The 18,242-nt window shown below is 37.3% G+C and overlaps 1 protein-coding gene across 1 annotated transcript in view; it reads right to left on the bottom strand.

The window, feature by feature from the left end:
• RGS17 (regulator of G protein signaling 17) overlaps positions 1-18,242 on the bottom strand; it is a 119,829-nt gene that overhangs the window by 24,701 nt on the left and 76,886 nt on the right. Inside the window, exon 2 of the mRNA XM_017871693.1 lies at positions 8,880-9,023. Coding sequence (XP_017727182.1) covers positions 8,880-8,998 — 119 coding nt within the window. The 5' untranslated portion in view covers positions 8,999-9,023. The remainder of the gene's footprint in view (positions 1-8,879; positions 9,024-18,242) is intronic.

The following is an 18,242-nucleotide window of genomic DNA, read 5'->3' as shown; positions in this document are numbered from 1 at the left end:
CCTGTAGTCCCAGTTACTCGGGAGACTGAGGCAAGAGAACCGCTTGAACCTGGCAGGCAGAGATTGCAGTGGGCCAAGACTGCACCACTGCACTCCAGCCTGGGTGACAAAGCAAGACTCTCTCTCTCCAAAAAAAAAAAAAAAAGTATATCACTTTATACACAAAGTGTCAGTGACAGAAATTTGTGTTTCACTTAGGAACAGACGTTTCCATGCAAAAAGATGTACATTAATACATAATATATTAATATCTGAAACAAAGATATGGATTTTATAGCATTTATACATGCTATAATTTATAGCACCCAGTCCAGCAGAATTATAAAATCAATTTCATTTTCGCAAAAAGTGAATTTGATTTTCTTATCTGACAAAAACAGAACAAGTAATTCTTGAATCATGTGCTAAAGTAGCAGGCAGATTGTAATAGGTCTACCACACCTAGACCATGAAAGACGGTAGGTTAGGCCCATAAGAAATAATGAAGAATTTTAATGGGAGAAGCAAAAGTAGGGCTAATACTTAATGTAATCAGGTGTAACACAACTATGAAATTTTATAAATAAGGGTAGCAAAGAAGTCAACCTCATTTTTGCATTATTGATTGGAATTTTCTGGAGGAAGTTCTTAAATATTGTGCAGGTAGCTAATAAAGCTGACCTGGATTTGGAACGGCTGAATTTCATATTGCCTTGGAAAATGAATAATTTGCTTTGAATGAGTCAGGAAGGAAACTCCAACTTCTCTCAAAGCAAACCTTCACCCTGAAGGAGGAGCATATGGGGTCTCAGAGCCTTTAAAGAGGGGCTCACTCATTTTCTCTGTCAGGAGCTTTTCTTTCTCCAAGTTCTTCCTTGTTGTACATCTTACAGAGAAGCTTGATTCTCTCAAAGTTCACCAAGAAGCCCCTCTAGTTGGTCAAATCACAAAATGTTTTATGATTCTTATTGTATTGGACTTCCCTGGTATATGTGCAACCTCAGACTTCCCTTTGTGAAACTCTCAATTCTCTTGGCTTCTGTAACAGTCCCTTGCTGTGTTTTATTTCTCTGAGACAGGGTCTCACTCAGGCTGGAGTGCAGTCATGTGATCATGGCTCACTGCAGCCTCAACTCCTGGGCTCAAGTCATCCTCCTACATCACTCTCCTGAGTAGCTGGGACTACAGGTGTGTACTACCACACTCGGCTAATTTTTAAATTTTTTTGTAGAGATGGGGACTCACTATGCTGCCTCGGCTGGTCTCGAACTCCTGGGTTCAAGCTTTCCTCCTGCCATGTCCTCCCAAAGTGCTAGGTTTATAGTTGTGGGCCACTGTGCTGGGCCCCTTGCTGCATTTTGCATGTCATTTCTCACATCACCTCTTCTCCACGTTCTGTGTTTGCAACTCTCTCACTCCTCCATTGTTCTTTAAATGTGGTGCGTCCTGAGGTTTCTGTCTGTAGCTCCCTGCTTTTCACCCTGGAATACTCACCAGGGCCAATCATTCTAATCTTTTGCAACTGATGAGTCCCAGATTGTCATATTTCATCCATGCTTGCCTTGCAAGCTTCAAATTCATTTATACAACTAACTCTTGGATACCTCAATCAGAGCAAGTTGAACTCGTCTTTGTATCCTTGGCCTAAATAACTTCCTATTGCAGTGTCCTCTCATTTGATGGGATCACCAGCAACCCAGCCACTCATGCAAGCAATATGGAGTCATCCTTCTCTTTCTCGTCTATCACTAATTCTTGGCAGTATATCCTAATTTTTTCTTGAAAATGCACTTCTCTCCATCCCTTTTATTGTCTCCTTATGTTGGGCCTCACCATGTCTCACCAAGGCTATTATAAAAGTCTCTAACATCCCCCTTACTTTTTGTATTTTCCTTCCAAACATTTTCCATTCCCTCAGGAGAACACTTAAAATATAAAATGGACTTTGTCCCCTCCTTACTTAAAACTCTTCAATTGCTTCCCATCTCTAAAAAGGTGTAAACTCCTTAATGAGGTTTAAAAGATATTTGATTATTTGTCACTGCCTATCTCACTAGTCTTCTATTTTGTTCTTCTTGATTTTGTATCCCACAAATACTAAACAGATTTAGTGCTCCCTACCCAAATTCATGCCCCTCTGTACTACTAATTAGTACTACTACTTTTAAAACACACACACACACACACACACGCGTGCATGAAGAAAACGGTGCATAAAATAATCTGGTGACCTGGGAGAATATGCCTGTAATTTTGAAAAGAATTTCTGTGACACAAGTTTTATATTTCATAAAATAGGCTCAAATGGCAAATCCAAATCCATCACCCATTCAACAAATGTTAAATGCCTACTAATATTGATCAAATAATGTAAGCCAAAATGTATTTATATACATATACATATATATATATAATTTATTTATTTATTTATTTTTCATTTTTTTGGAGACAGAGTCTCTCTCTGTAATCGAGGCTGGAGTGCAGTGGCGCGATCTTGGCTCACTGCAGCCTCAGCCTCCCAGGTTCAAGCGATTCTCCTGCCTTAGCCTCCTGAGTAGCTGGGATTAGAGGGACACGCCACCATACCAGCTAATGTTTGTATTTTTAGTAGAGACGGGATTTCACCATGTTGGTCAGGCTGGTCTTGAACTCCTGACCTCATGATCCACCCACCTCAACCTCCCAAAGGGCTGGGATTACAGGCATAAGTCACTATGCCTGGCCCATTTTTTGCTATTTTGATGCATGAAACTTCAGTTACCTGTTTACAAAAATGCCTGGCAGCAATGACCAATATTGAGCTTTGTGAATTCAAACACAAGATCTACATACTATAATTTTTACTGAAGGTATTAACCTAAAAAACGAAAACATGGGGCAGACAGGAGTGTCACTCGTATAAAAAATGGTTCAGTGGGTTGGTGAGTCAAACGCTGACCTTTCATGTGTTCAGCCTTTTCTAGGGCAGAGGGTATGAACAGCACCAGCCCACTACCAAGGTCATCCCTGAAGCTCTGGTACCTCCTGGCCCATCCAGACATAGACAGTCCTCACCACATTGCCACGTAGGGTGAGTCAGCTTTGATTGAAATTTGGATTTTTTGTCCAGGTCTGAACCTTGAAGCTGACTGGGGTATCTGGGGTCAGCAGATCTCACCGTGCACAGCCCTGTCACCAAATGCACCTGCCACCTCTTTATCTACAGTTTCTTCCTCCTGTCCTCTTGGGACTCTGGATTTCTTCACCAGAGTGAGGCTCCTTCTACCATTAACTCTCATTCAGTCCATAGTCCTATTGTCCCCTCTGGTTTTGTGTATATGGCCTGAGAAACTTGGGTTCATTTTGATAGATATCTTTTGATTGTGTAAAGTTGATATAACTGATAAAGACATTGAGGAAATGTACCCATGCCATGGCAAGATGGAGTTTCCAAACTGGAGACTTCTGTATTGCTTCTTTGTAAGTGGTACGTATGACGGTCTGTTTACAAGTACTCTGGAAATCCTGTGCAGTGTGAGTTACTCTGCAGGAATAACATATTCTGCCATGTGAGATGAATCAGCTCTCCGAGGGTGACAGGCACAGAGGAAACCACGTATTCCCTGGTGCCTCAGATGAAATGATTCACCTTGCATGTGTGAGGAGTTTTACTTCCAGGGAGTGGTTTCTTTACCATGGTGCAGGCATGGATTTTGTTTTCCTTTCAAAAAATATCCTTTGACTTTTAAAGCATGCATCTTAGTATTTCCTTTGGCAGAGAGCTAAAGTGTGACAGCATCAGAGGATAAAATAGGACATTATTTTTGCACTGTTTTGAATTATAGAGGCCATGGTACTTGTTAGAAATGGAGGGAGGGGCAGTCCAAAGCATATTTATGAAGTACTTAACATTTACTTAGTGAGATCCATCCCATGGTCTGGAAACTCTGGGAACCAATGTATCCAAAAGAGAGACAATTTTAGCTTTCCAAAGGCTAGCTAATTTACTAAATTCAGTCTGTGACCAATCTCTCCTGAGAAGAGTCCAGTGCAGTTGGCCAAATCTCGTGGGCAATACCCAGGAGTGCATGAGATTGTGAATTCAACTGGTAAAGGTGTATTTGGAAATGGCTCATATCAAACCTGGAAATGAAAATTTGGAAGTGTCACATTAAAATGAACGAAACAATGGACTAGACATTCAGAGGCTTGCATCTCAGTTCCACTTCACACCCTAATGGGTCTACCGACATCAGCAAGCCATCAGTTTCCTTACCTGTAAAAATAGATACAACATTTTCCAAACATTGTTGTTGCTGTTGTTTTTTCAAATGAAAGCTTATACCTAAGTCTAATTTATAAAGTAGCTAAAGACAGAACCATTCTCTTGGTAACTGCAAGCTGGAGCCGGGGCTATGGCCAGTGATATTTCATTCTTCACCTCCCCACAGCCATCATCTCACTACCATGATGTGCCAAGCAGAGGGCAACGTAAACATTTTGGAGAGATGGTAGCTGAGGTCTCTGGAGTTCTAATTTTTACACAGGTAACCCTGTCTTGCTTGATGGGACACCCACAGAAGCATCCAGTATTAAAAGAGGAATTAGTACCTGAAGATTTCATGTGAAAAAGTAGCATGAGTTATTTTAATGCAACCTCTGAATGATGTTGCAAGAGAGTTCGTAGGACAATTTGAAAATGAGCTTCAAGCTCATAATAAACTTTGAAAGCTCTGTGGCCATTTTTGATGCCCCTCCTTTTTGTAAGCACACAGCAGTTTCTAGTCTGCCCTGCATTTTTATATGTGTTATCTCATGTGTGAGCATCTGAACAACCTCACTGTTTCACACTGTCCTGACTGAAGGCAGTTTGAGAGGAGCCTTCAGTATCTTTCAAAGATTTCTTTCTTATAAAGAAAAAGGAAGAAGGTTACTATCTGAAGAAACAAGACATTCCACTTGCCAGTGTCAACCTTGAACCTGCAGACAAATGGTCTTGACAAAATGGTCTCTTCACCCTAGCTTAGTCCCATGAATAGAGGGTCTTGCATGTTTATAGATTGTCCATTTTATGCCCTGGATTTAGGTATCCATTGCTTATGTATTTAAGGATGTTAATGGTTCTAAACCTCATCCTCCTGTTTTCTCTTCTTTAATTGCAAGGGCTATGAGGAGAAAAAGGAGATAAGGAGAGAGACTGATGTAGGGGGGAGAAAGTGCCTCTATGACAGAGATAGAGAATGGTCAGTCTAAGTCACTATGAAGCCTGTCTAAACAGTTTAGAATTTTCAAAGAAACTGGGGAACAATTCAGCAGTTATGTACTCACTGTCTGTATCCTCCCCTCCAAAAATGTGATGGTAATATTATAAAGACAGGAATCAATTTAAAAATGAGAGAAGAGCTGACGATGAAATATGAATGAGAAGTGCAAATTTGAGGAAAATGTAACATTGTTAAAAAACCCATAACATGAAGCTTAGGGTGAAGTATTTGTACTTATTACTAGATATAGAAATTTATTTTCCTACCACTCTTATTTCCTTAAAAGGAAGTAAATTCAGCCACATGACTACTGCTCCCATTCACGAATGACAGTTACTTCATATTTTGATTTCTAACATTTTTTTTTAGTCCCTAAATTACATTTTAGTGTTTCTTTTGTTCTGCTCCTTTGACCTAGCCTGGAAAATCTGAAGAACATTTATTTCTTTTCTTTTACTCCAAAAGCCTTTATAATTTTCTTTTATAAACCTGAAGTACAAAATAATGGTACTTTAAAACATATGGGTAAAGGACATTTTCATTTGTAATAAGACAATATAGTCATAATTAAAATCCATAGTTCAAGGAACCTTAACTTTTATCCTTTAAAAAAAAAATTAAGTGGCCAGGCACAGTGGCTCATGCCTGTAAATCCCAGCACTTTGAGAGGTTGAGGCATGAGGATTGCTTGAGCCCAGGAGTTCAAGACCAGCCCAAGCAACATAGCAAGACGCTGACTCCACTGAAAAAAAAAAAAAAAAAAAAAAATTAGCCAAGTGTGGTGCATGCACCTGTAGTCCCAGCTACTGGGGAGGCAGAGGAGGGAGGATCATTTGAGCCCAGGAGTTGGAGCTTGCAGTGAGCTGTGATTTTGCCACAGCAATCAAGCCTGCATGACAGAGCAGATTTTGTCTCAAATATAAATAAATACATAATAATCAAGTGGTTTATAATTATTAGAAATTATCTATCATTTATCATATACAGAAGGACTTGTAAATTTACAGACTATACATTTTATGGCCTAGACTTAGGCATCCAATATTCATTGACAACAAATGCAGTTCCTGACAAGGGTATTGCTAGACTAGAGCTAACAGAGCATGGAGCCAATGTACCCAATGTTTGGGGATCCACTCTAGAGGTGTAGAGAGTTGATGCAGCTTCCAAAAGCTATTTTTTTCTTCAGCCATTGTCTGTGTACTGCAATAATCTCATGCTCATGTGTTAATGTTAAATGTTCTGTTATTTAATACATCCTTTAAAAACTGATAAAAGCAAATCTCACTAAATATTTATATGGCAGCTAATATATATAGCACAAAGAAACTTCAGTATTCTATCTGTTCTGGTGTTTTAATCTCAAAGCAATTCAGAAATAAGTTTTGGCAGCTAAGGAAAATTATATACTGATTACAGGAACCTGGTATAGTGCAAATGAGCAATAGAAGTCTATTCTTCAACCTTGTGTAACAATATATTGGTGATGTTTTATACAGAACTTAAAATAAAATAGCTTTCTTTTCCAAGATAATTTTTATGTTATAGCTACAAACTGATCTTTTTTTAAAACATTATTTCAAGCCATTTCTTCTTTAAAGTGATCTTTATTTTTCAATATGAAGTGTCCCATAGCCCAGGGAGCTAACTCTTATTAAATGCTTACTATGTGTCAGACACTGTTCTCGGCTTGTTATGTATTTTATCTCATTTAATTTTACAATGACCTTATGAGGCAGGGATTTTTATTACTGGCATTTAACTAACTTGCTGAAGGTCATGCAGATAGAGATGGGTGAGGATAAGATTTGAAGTCCGGCAGTCTGACTTCAGAACCACTATAGTAAGTCACTACATGGTACTTCACAGATTAAGACCAGAGCTAGATAATCTCTTTAGGCATGACACAGAAAAAGATTTACACAACTATGACTGAAATATTTACTTCATCTCAAACTCTGTTTCCTCTGTCTTAAATTATTAAGGCTTAAGAATGAAATAAAACTAATTATGTATATGATGTGATTTGGCTGTGTCCCCACCCAAATCCCATTTGAATTGTAGCTCTCACAATCCCATCTGTCATGGGAAGGATGCGGTGGGAAGTAACTGAATCATGGGGATGGTTTTTTCCCATGCTGTCCTCATGACAGTGGATAAATCTCATGAGTTCTGATGGTTTCATAAAGGGCAGTTCCCCTGCACATGCACTCTTGCCTGCCACCATGTAAGATGTGCCTTTGATCCTCCTTTTCCTTCTGCCATGATTATGAGGCCTGCCCAGCCCTGTGGATCTGTGAGTCCACTAAACCTCTTTTTCTTTATAAATTACCCAGTCTCGGGTACTTCTTTATAGCAGTATAAAAATGGACTAATACAGTATGACTTTCTGTAACAAAGAATCATCATCTGGGAAGCAATATTGATATTTATAAAAACTACTTAAGCTTTCCAGATTACTGCAATATCTGATGTTTTTCTGGAACTGGAGTTTTCTAGAGTGGATGGAGCTTGTTCATCACCAAGGTACCACTCTAGTACAGCCTTCTTTACCTTCTATTTTGGCCCCAATGATACAACGTTTTGCCATATCAAAAGAAAAAAAACCTCAATATATATTGGGAAACTGTAGAGATAATACACAGAGAGATGACGCCAACATAGGTGCCTTTCTTTAGGTTCTGAATTAGTCTGGGGAGACCCAGAAGACCACTGTTGGGCTAGAAGATCCACTTGTAAACTGGCTTTTAAAAGACCCCAAAATGTATGGTTCAAAAAGTCTAGCATCCCCTTGAAGAATCTCACCTGCATAAATGTTAGGTACTTTATGAATCTGGAACCCGAGCAGGTTCTCTGAGTTCCCTGGGTCATGGGCGTTTAGCACTAGACGGCCCCTTGGGAATTAGCTTGTCTAATTCTTCATCTTTTTGCCAATGAGGAAATCAAAGAACAAAGAGATTATGAGTTTGCAAGATGTCCCAGAGCCTGCCAGTGATAACACTGCAATGGGAAGTAGGTTCTCTGGCTCTAATTTCAGGATTTTTCAATGAACTGAGTTGGACTTCATTCCAAGCACAGCCACTGACCTTTTAGATAGGTGGTTGTGAGTGAGTGACTCTTTTCTCTCTGTCCTTATTGGCAGGAATTCTGGGCAGAGGTTGTTACCCTGACTTACAGTTATCTGGTCATGCAGTTGAAAGCTCAACACCCTATCAAGTAGCAGCAGAGAACTAAAAAAAAAAAAAACACATACACACATTCAATACTACATGCAGTGTTACTAGATGTTATTTTAATGTTCTTGACTGTAACATTGGAGAATATTGGTTATTGATAAATACCTATGTAACTAAAATCTTATTTTCACCCAAATCTTTAAGAAGCATGAATGGAGAAAAACATGATATAAAACACATACCTCTTTTTTTTTTTTTTTTTACCTTATTATCAATTTAAATGTAGATTTGGGGGAAATATATATTTTCTTTGTGGAAGTGTTTGCATTAAACCAATGATAGACTTCAATAAGTCCTACTTGCAAAGAAAGAACAAAAAAAGACATGTTGAGAAGTTTCTACAGTTCTGAGATTTGGCATGCCTGTTCACGCTAGTGCCTGCCAAGCCTAGGTGTGGCATCCTACAGGTAACATGACATACCAGGAGCAGCTGCAACAACAGCACCAACAAAAGCAACAGGTGTTGTTGGGCCTCTGGTTTCCAGGCGCTTGAGACACAGCAGGTGTTCCTTCATTTTGGGACTGCTGCCTTTTTCGCATTTCAGCTACTTCAGGACCCAATTGGCTGAAAGAGATTAAAAAAAAACAAAAATTGGGTATGAAAAAAGCAATAAGGATAAGTTACCTATGTTGAAGGAAGGCTCATTTCACTAAGGGAGGAGGGAGATAATTTAAGAAAAGGTAAAACAAGGAAGCTTGAGAAGTCAAACTAAAAATTCTCGGGAAAGCTTTTTAGAAGAATGTACTAAAAACTTTGGGGAGGAACATCTACCATGATCTGCTGCATAAAATTATAGCAACAAAGTTGCCATGTAATCAAGATTGTTGGTAAAGTAAATATGATAAGGTTTGAAAATTTATTTTTAACTTCCTTCTTTACTCAAGAATGATTAAGTCTACCTTTTTTATGGACACCATTCAGTGATTATAGAGGGTATATGTAACTCGTTTTTCCACTAATGTTTACAGTAAGATAAACTGAGCTTTACAAATGATTGTTGCATGGTTTCTAACTATATAAGAGTATGAGGAAGATCAAGTTTATTCTTGGCCCCCTCTCACTTCCTTTGAAACACTCAATATCCTTTTTGGCACTTTTGACTCATCCTCCAGAGGCCTAACCTTAATAACATTACCAAAGGGCCTTATTTTCTGTTAGGTGTCAGTGTTGGAAAGGCATTAGCTTCTCTTCCTCCATCCCCCAAATTTATTGTTATTTAATGGAGACTCGGGGGAAAATAAAAGTCATCAAATTCAGGGGAATTACTCTGGTGGAATTTATATATCATGGCAGATAAAATAAATATTGGGATACAGAGTGTCTTATCTGTGATCTTACAAATAAGGCCAAATGAGTTGCTACCTATTTATAGGACCAATCCTGATCTAAGACTGTGTTGAGGATTAAAATAAAAAGTTTCATCTTAGAGTGGTATCAAATTTAGCATGAACTCTTAGAAAAAGTAATGCAATCTACTGAATGATGTTTTTCATAAATATGTCATGTATGTAAATCATACACATATATTGTCAAATGTGTGGCTGAGAGCAGTACTTATTAAAACTATAAAGTGCTTCAGGTTATTCTGGCATTATGAGCTCGTTATTTTAAAATGATATTTTCAGTTCTGAATACAATGATAAACACTTTAAAAAATACTGTGTTCTTGAAAACCAGATAATCACATTTTTCAACCAGAAACAGAGCAGAGAACCACAGTGGTAGGTAAATGGGGTCTAAAGCCACAGTCATTCTGCAATTCGGATATTGAAACAGAAGCGGGCAAAGGTCCCACACTCCAGTGAGGTGTCGGATGCTCCCCTAGGAGGAGTGGGAGTCTGATTCCAGGTTGCCCACATAAAATCAGGGGCTGTGATTGTGCCATTCACAAAAAAGTACTGAAAAAATAATTTCTGCTATTCAGTAATACCTAGCTGCAGAAAGGGTAGGATGTAGAAAAAGCCATCCACATTAGACTTCAGCCAATCAGCTTATTTGTTCAGTGACTGCGTCAGGGAATTTTCCAAAATCACTGCCAGATGGCAGGGAATCCTGAGATACTGATAAAAGAGCTGCTTCAAGACTAAGGGTCTTAAGGGGATTAGTGGAAACAAATGAAAAGCATTATATTATGAAGAGTAAGTGACAGTAAGAAATACGTCTCCCACTCAGTGTGTTACCTGAAAGCAAAAATCCACATTAACACCAGAAAACAGATAACCAACCCAACAATTAGGAGATTAATATGTTCCTGATCAAGTGGTAATAACAGAATCACCTAAAATTAGTTTAACAAACATATATTTAAGATAAACAATGTGATAAAGAAAAGAATACAATTTAAATGGGAGAACAATAAATTAGAAAACATATCTGACTTCCCCTTTTCCAATTTGGATGCCTTTTGGATATTTGCACCTCCAGGTTTATTGCAGCACTATTCACGATAGTCAAGGTGTCCAAAACCGAGGTGTCCAAAATTAGATTAATGAATAAAGAAAATGCGGTATACATACATCATGGAATACTAATTTAGCCATTACAAAGAATGAAACCCTGTCATTCACAGCAACAGGGATGGAACTGGAAGACATTATATTAAGTGAAATAAGCAAGGAACAGAAAGTTAAATACCACATATTCTCACTCATATGTAGAAGTTTAAAAAACATTGATTTCATAGAAGTAAAAAGAAGGGCATAGCATACCAGAGGCGGCGAAGGGTAGGAGTAAAGGAGGGATATGGACACATTTTTTAAGGGATATAAAATGGCAGCTAGATAGGAGGAATAAGTTCTAGTGTTCTACATCACTGTAGGATGACTAAAGTCAACAATAATATATAGTTTCAAATAGCTGGAAGGAGGATATAGAAAATTCCCAACAGAATAATGATAAATGTTTGAGATGATGAATATGCTAATGACCCTGACCTTATCACTCTACATTTTATGTACTGGAACATCATTATGTACCCCATGAATATGTACAATTATTATTTGTCAATTAAAAACAAATAATAAAATAAAATAAATTATAAAACAAAAATTGGCAAATACGAAATAAGAAAAGACATAATGGGAATGTAAAAACAAACACAAATAGCTATTAAAAGATTTACACATAATCAGCTCTTTCCCAAACAATCCCAAAGATGGTGCCAAGGAATATACTCAGAATTCAGCAAAGAGTGATAAAAAGCTAAAACATGAAAAGAGAATTGAGATAAGTAGACCAGTAACATTGAAAGGTCCCAATATACACCCAACAAGATTTTCTTCATAAGGGGAGATATAATGGATTGTCAGGAAAGTCATAATATTTTAAGGAAAATTGGCCAAGAACTCCCTACAATTGGAAGAAAACAAAACAGAACAAAGCCTCATATAAAGGAGTATGCCACATGCTGAGTAGAATGAATAAAAATAAAAATAAATCTACACTTATACACAAAATAGTAAAAACACATCTAGACGATAAAGACAAAAGCTGAATTACCCACACACAAGTAATACTTTGATTGACCGTGGACTTTCCATGAGCAATATTAGATGCTGAAGACGGTGGGCAATGGAGTAATGTGTTCCAAGTGCTGAGTAATAATAATCATCCTACAATTTTATATGCAGCTAAATAAAAATTCAAGAGTGAAGATTATTTCTGATAAACTCACTGAGTAGATTACTCAAATATTTGCTGGAACCTACTTCAGTCAGAAGAAAACAAAATTAGAGGGAAGGAGTAGAATATAAGAAACAGAACTGAAATTGGTAAAATAGGATGCTGAACTTAATGACCTGGCTAAAATAAAAGTACGTTTCTGTTTAGATACACTCAATAATGAAATTTAAGATTACATCAATTATGAAAATGAGTGGACTGCCCTAACCCTCTAATGAAACAGATTTTGTAGACATCTCAATGTCCCCATATTATTAAGTCCCACAGTTATTTTGCCATCTCCTTCTGGGCCAACAGCATTTTACACTACAATGGACTGAAGTTGCCCCTCCAAAATCTATTTGTTGAACTCCAAACCCCCATTGTGATGGTATTAAAAGCTGGGGCCTTTGGGAGGTAATTAGCTCATGATAGTTGAGCTCTCATGTATGGGATTAGTGCCCTTATAAGAAGAGGCCAGAGAACTGGATTGCTTTTCCCCACCATGTGAGGATACAGAAAGACAATCTTCTACAACTAGGAAGCAGGCCCTCACCAGACACCAAAGAAGCCACCAACTTGATCTTGGACTTCCCAGCCACCAAAACTGTGAGAAACAAATTTATGTTGTTTTTAAGCTACCCAACTATGATACTTTGTCTATATTAGTCCAAACTGACTATTTTAACTCCACCCTCTTTGAAATACTTTCTTCTCTTGCCTCCTGGGCACCACACTCACCTGTCTTTCTCATCATTTCTTCGCAGTCTACTTCCTTGTTTCCTTTTCATCTTCCTCGATTCCAAATTTTGAATGGCCACAGTGTTCTTTCTTCTCTATCACTTCTTTTATGAACTCATTGAGACTTTTTTGGGTCTACCAGCTTTCTGTACAAAATCCTCAAATTTACATGCCCAGTGAAGATAATTTTCCTGAATTCAGGATGCATATATCCAACTACCTACTCAATATCTTCACTTGGCTTTCTCAAACTTAACATGCTCTAATCTGCCCTCATTATCTTTTCCCAAAAAAGTGTTCTTCCCACAGTTTTCCCAATTTTAGTGAATGAAAGCCTCATCCTTCTCATTATTCACACCAAAAAACCCTGGACTCATCCTTGACTCCTCTATTCCATTTAGATGTCACATCAGCAGATCAGCAAATGTAAGACTTCTAAACTGGTATCTCCCACCCATCTTCTGTTTCTACCACTTCCTGTCTCCTTCTATTACAATTCCATTTTATTCTCTTCTCAAGACAGCAGCCAGTATGAGCCTTTCAAACCTAAGTTAGATAATTTCAGCAAAGACTCTTCCATTCAAATCCAATCCAAATCTTCCAGGGGCTTACTATCTTATTCAGAGTGAAGTTCTTACAGTCTGCTTTTTTGTTACTCCCCTGAATGCATCTCCTTTTCTCTGCCTCTTGTTCTCTGTTTCAATCACAATGGCCTCTTTGCTGCTCCTCAGCCATGCTTGGTACAAATTACGCGTCAAGACCTTTGTACTTGTTCCACACTTAGGGTTTCACTCCTTCAAGTATTTACTGAAATGTTACATTCTCCTTGAAACCTTCATGACCGTCTTATTTAAAAATGAACTCCCTCACCCCATCCCCAGTATGGCCTGTTACCTTTTCCCGTTTAACTTATCTCCATATAACGTATCACCAATAGTCATACTACAAGTTTTACCTGTTTGTCTAACCAAGTAGGCAATACATTTGATGAAGGTAGATACGTTTGTTGTTTCATTCATTGTTGTAGAAATGCTTGGCACATACTAGGTACACAAATATTTGTAGAATGGTGAATTTTACAGCATTCCTATTAATGATAAGAAGAAAACAATAAAGTCTATATACCCAACATTCAAAATTATTAATTTTGCAGCCAATGCATCAAAATTAGAAAAAAATAAATATTGGAAAAGGAAACACAAATTTTACTATTTACAAATGATATGGTTATTTACATAAAAATTCCAAGAGATTCAGCAGATAAGTATCAGAGGGAGCTCAAGAGGAATGTCAGTTTAAGCTTTAAAATATCATATACTTCTAATATGCTAGCAATAACGAATTTGAATATATAAGAGAAATAAAGGCATAGTTCAAATCAATAGCAAAACCAAAACAGTAACTGGTAATATTTATAACAAAAGTTGTATAAGAACTTTATAGGAATACTACAAAACTTTATCAAAAAACATAAAATAAGACCTGAATACAGAGTTAGGTTATTTTCTCAAGTGGGAAGACCAAAATCTTAACTATCTTAAATTATTTTATGAATTCAATGTGATTGCAGTAAAAATCCTAATTGAATCATTCATGGAACTTAAGAAATGAATTCTAAAACTTATATGGAAGATTGAAGGGCAAAGTACAACCAAGACATGTCTGAAAATAAAAATAAGTGGGAGTATTTGTTCTATTAATAATATAGAATCATAATAATTAGGCAATAGCATGGGAACAGATACGTAGATCAAAATAATAAAACTCTCAGAGAGCTGAGGTTTCTCAGGCATTTATGCAATCCTGGTTTAAATTAGAGCATGCATCTTTATCATTTAGGAATGACAGACTACTCAAAAATGGTTTTGAGATATTTGCACTTATATATAAAAAATTACACCTCCAAGTGATAATACATGCAAAAATAAACTCAAAAAATGAATTAAAAAAGTTACAAATTCTAAAACTGTCATAAAAATGTAGACTATAGCTTCAGAGCAGAAAAGGATTTCTTACTACAAGATCAAGCTCAAAAGGAAAAGGTTTTTTTATATAGTTTAGTTTATTAAAAACTTTTGAGCAAATAAGGAAACCATAAATAAAAGGAAAATAGAGAATCATACTGGAAGATACAAAGGAATATTATCCATAATAATAAGTAACAGACTGCAATTTAACAACATAAAACCTAATAGAAAATTGGCAAACAAATTTGGAGGCAGTTCATAAAAGAGGAAAATATAAATACTGCAAATTAAATGAATAGATGCTCAGAACTATTAAACAGAGAAATGTGGATTAAAAGTATTCCACATCCAAATTTTCCACAGTTAAAAGTCACACAATATCAATTTTGGAAGAGTATTTGGGTAAATTAAAAACTCCTCACATTAATGGTAGGAATATACATTGAGAAATCACTTTGAAGAACAATATTGACTACATTTAGTTCACGATACACATCACCTATGACAAATTCCATTTTTATATTTATACACTGGAGAAACTCAAACCTGTATATGAAGACACTAATTACAGTATATTTAATACCTTAAATTGGAAACAATCTGTTATGGACTGAATGTTTATGTCCCCCTCAAATTCATATGCTGAAATGTAATCCCAAATGTAATGATATTTGGCAGTAGGGCCTTTCAGAGGTAATTAGGTCACAAGAGCAGAGCCCTTACGAATGGGATTAGTACTCTTATAGGAAGAGGCCAGAGAGCTGGTTCTTCTTCTCTCCATGTGAGGACATGGAAAGAAGATAGTCATCTGCAACCAGCAAGCAGGCCCTCATCAGACACCAAATAGGCCATCAACTTGATCTTGAACTTTCCAGCCTCCAGAACTGTGAAAAATAAATATCTCTTATTGATAAGCCACCTATATATGGTATTTTATTATAGCAGCCCAAACTAAGATAGAAATTGGTACTAAGAAGTGGGGTGCTGCTATAACAAATACCTAAAAATGTGAAAGCAGCTTCGGAACTAACCAAGAGTTGTGAAGTACATCTAGAAGAAGCCAAGATTGTCATGAAGGGACTTTTAAAGGTGATTTGGTTAGGGCTCAGAAAGGAAAGAGAAGAGCTGTAGAGAAAGCTTCCATCCTCTTAAAGAAAATACATATGTAATCATGGACAGAGTGTTAGTAGAAACATGGATAGTGAAGGCCATTTTGATGAATTCTCAGACTGCAGTAAAAGCATGTTATTATCCTCATTAACACTGTAAATTTCACTGTCCTTTTCTCCATCTTGTGCAATGGAGAACAGGCAATTCTCGTTATTAAGCAGCAAACAACTTGGCTGAATTTTGTTCGTATTATTAGTGTTTTGTGGAAGTTGGGACTCATGAGCAATGAAGTCGGATATTTAGCTGAGGATATTTCTAAGCAAAGTATTGAAGGCGTGGCTTTGTTCCTCCTGACTGTTTAGTAAAATGGAGAAGAGAGAAATGATATGAAGAGGGACTTATCAAACAACAAGAAACTAGAATTTATGAGCTTGGAAAATTCTCAGCCAATCCATATTGCACAAAATGAGAAAGCATGTTTAAAAGAGAACACTAAGAGTATTACCAAACCACCATTTGATAAGGAGATTAGTATGGTGTGAAGCATGGACTGAATTAGCTACCTCAGCAGGAAAACTGCCAGTTTGAACTGAATGGGAAGGATATGGGAAGGAATGAAGAAATGTTGTCAGACTTTTTGGATTTTACAGGGAAGACCATAAAACTTTTCAGCTGCAAACATGATCTATTCTTCAAGACAAGGGAAGAATGACCACAAAAAAGTGATTCAGAGATCATCAGGGCTTCATCCCATGTTGCAAAGGGTGGAGGAAGAATTGCCTCATTTTCAACAAGTTAGATTACCTCCAGTCAAAGGCGTGGGGGTAGGACTGGGAGGAGCTGTGGAGGTTTGGTGCCTGCCCAGCAGAACCCTGGGATTGAGACCCAAATTTGGCAGAGGTGCACAGCAATATCTCAAGTCTACTGGGTCTGGAAAATGGGACCTCTGCCCCAGTGGGCCTGGTGCACGGCATCAAGCACAAGAGGATTATTCTCCAGCCCTGAGATATGGAGTTTGACTTCCTAGGTTTTGGACTTACTTAAAAGCTGTCACTCTTTTCTTGTTTCCTATTCCTTTGCTTCTGAAATGGGAATATCTATTCTACATCTGTCCCACTACTGTAGTTCGGAGGTACACAACTTATTAGGTTGGTGCAAAAGTAATTGTGTTTTTTGCCATTAAAAGTGGCAAAAATCACAATTACTTTGGCACCAAGTTAATATTTGGTTTTACATGTTCATAGCTGGAGAGGAGTTCTGTCTCTGAATGAATGACATCTTGAGAATCACTCATATCTGATTTATATGATAGTTAGATAAGACTTTGGACTTTAGACTTGAGAACCAATGCTAGAACAAGTTAAGACTTTTGAGGCTACTGGGATGGAAATAATGTATTCTTCATGTGAAGACATGAACTGTGGAGAGCCAGGAGCAGAATGTTAAATGCTGAATGTGTGTGTCCTCCTCAAACGCGTATGTTGAAATCCAATCTCCACGGTGATATTAGGAGGCAGAGCCTATGGACACGGTCATGAGACAGTGACAGTGGAGGCCTCATGAATGAGATTAGTACCCTTAAAAAAGGGACCCCCTGATAACTCTCCTGCTGTCTTTCCACCCTGTGAGGATAAAATGAGATGTCAGTAGTCTGCAACCTAAAAGTGGGCTCGCACCAAAACCCAACCATACTGGCACCTTGATCTCAGACTTTCAATGTTCAGAGAAATGCCGTGAGAAATAAATTTCTGTTGTTAAGTTATCCAGTTTATGGCATTTTGTTATCGCAGCCTGAGCTAAGACACAACCAATATTCTCATTTTTCCAGGAATGAATTTTAAAATGGTGATATAGTTATATGTTAATATACAAAACAGCTCTTAAAATGAGTAACTTAGATCTACATGAATCAACCTGAGGCAATCATAAAACAATGTTGAATAACAAATGCTGCAAAATATTAAATACAGTATCAATATAATTTTCATAAGCATACAAAACAACAATACCTATCTTTTCTGGACAATATATATAACATATGTAGTTACAGAGCATGGACTGGATCCATTACTGGGTGTTTGGGAGGATGACGATCAGGGTGTGATTAGAAAAGAAAGAATTTCAACTTGAATCATTTCTTTAAAAAAGATCTGAAGAAAAAGCAAAATATTTATAGTTACATGTTGGTATTGAGGCAGAGCACAGTGGCTCATATCTGTAATTCCAGACCTTTGGGAGGATCACTTGGGCCAAGAGTTTGAGACCAGCCTGGTAACACAGTGAGACTCCATCTTTACAGAAAATA

Source organism: Rhinopithecus bieti, unplaced genomic scaffold (assembly GCF_001698545.2).
Source record: "Rhinopithecus bieti isolate Rb0 unplaced genomic scaffold, ASM169854v2 scaffold_6712, whole genome shotgun sequence".
NCBI lineage: Eukaryota > Metazoa > Chordata > Mammalia > Primates > Cercopithecidae > Rhinopithecus > Rhinopithecus bieti.
The sequence above is the reverse complement of the archived record's forward strand: the minus strand, read 5'-3'. Positions and strand labels throughout refer to the sequence as shown.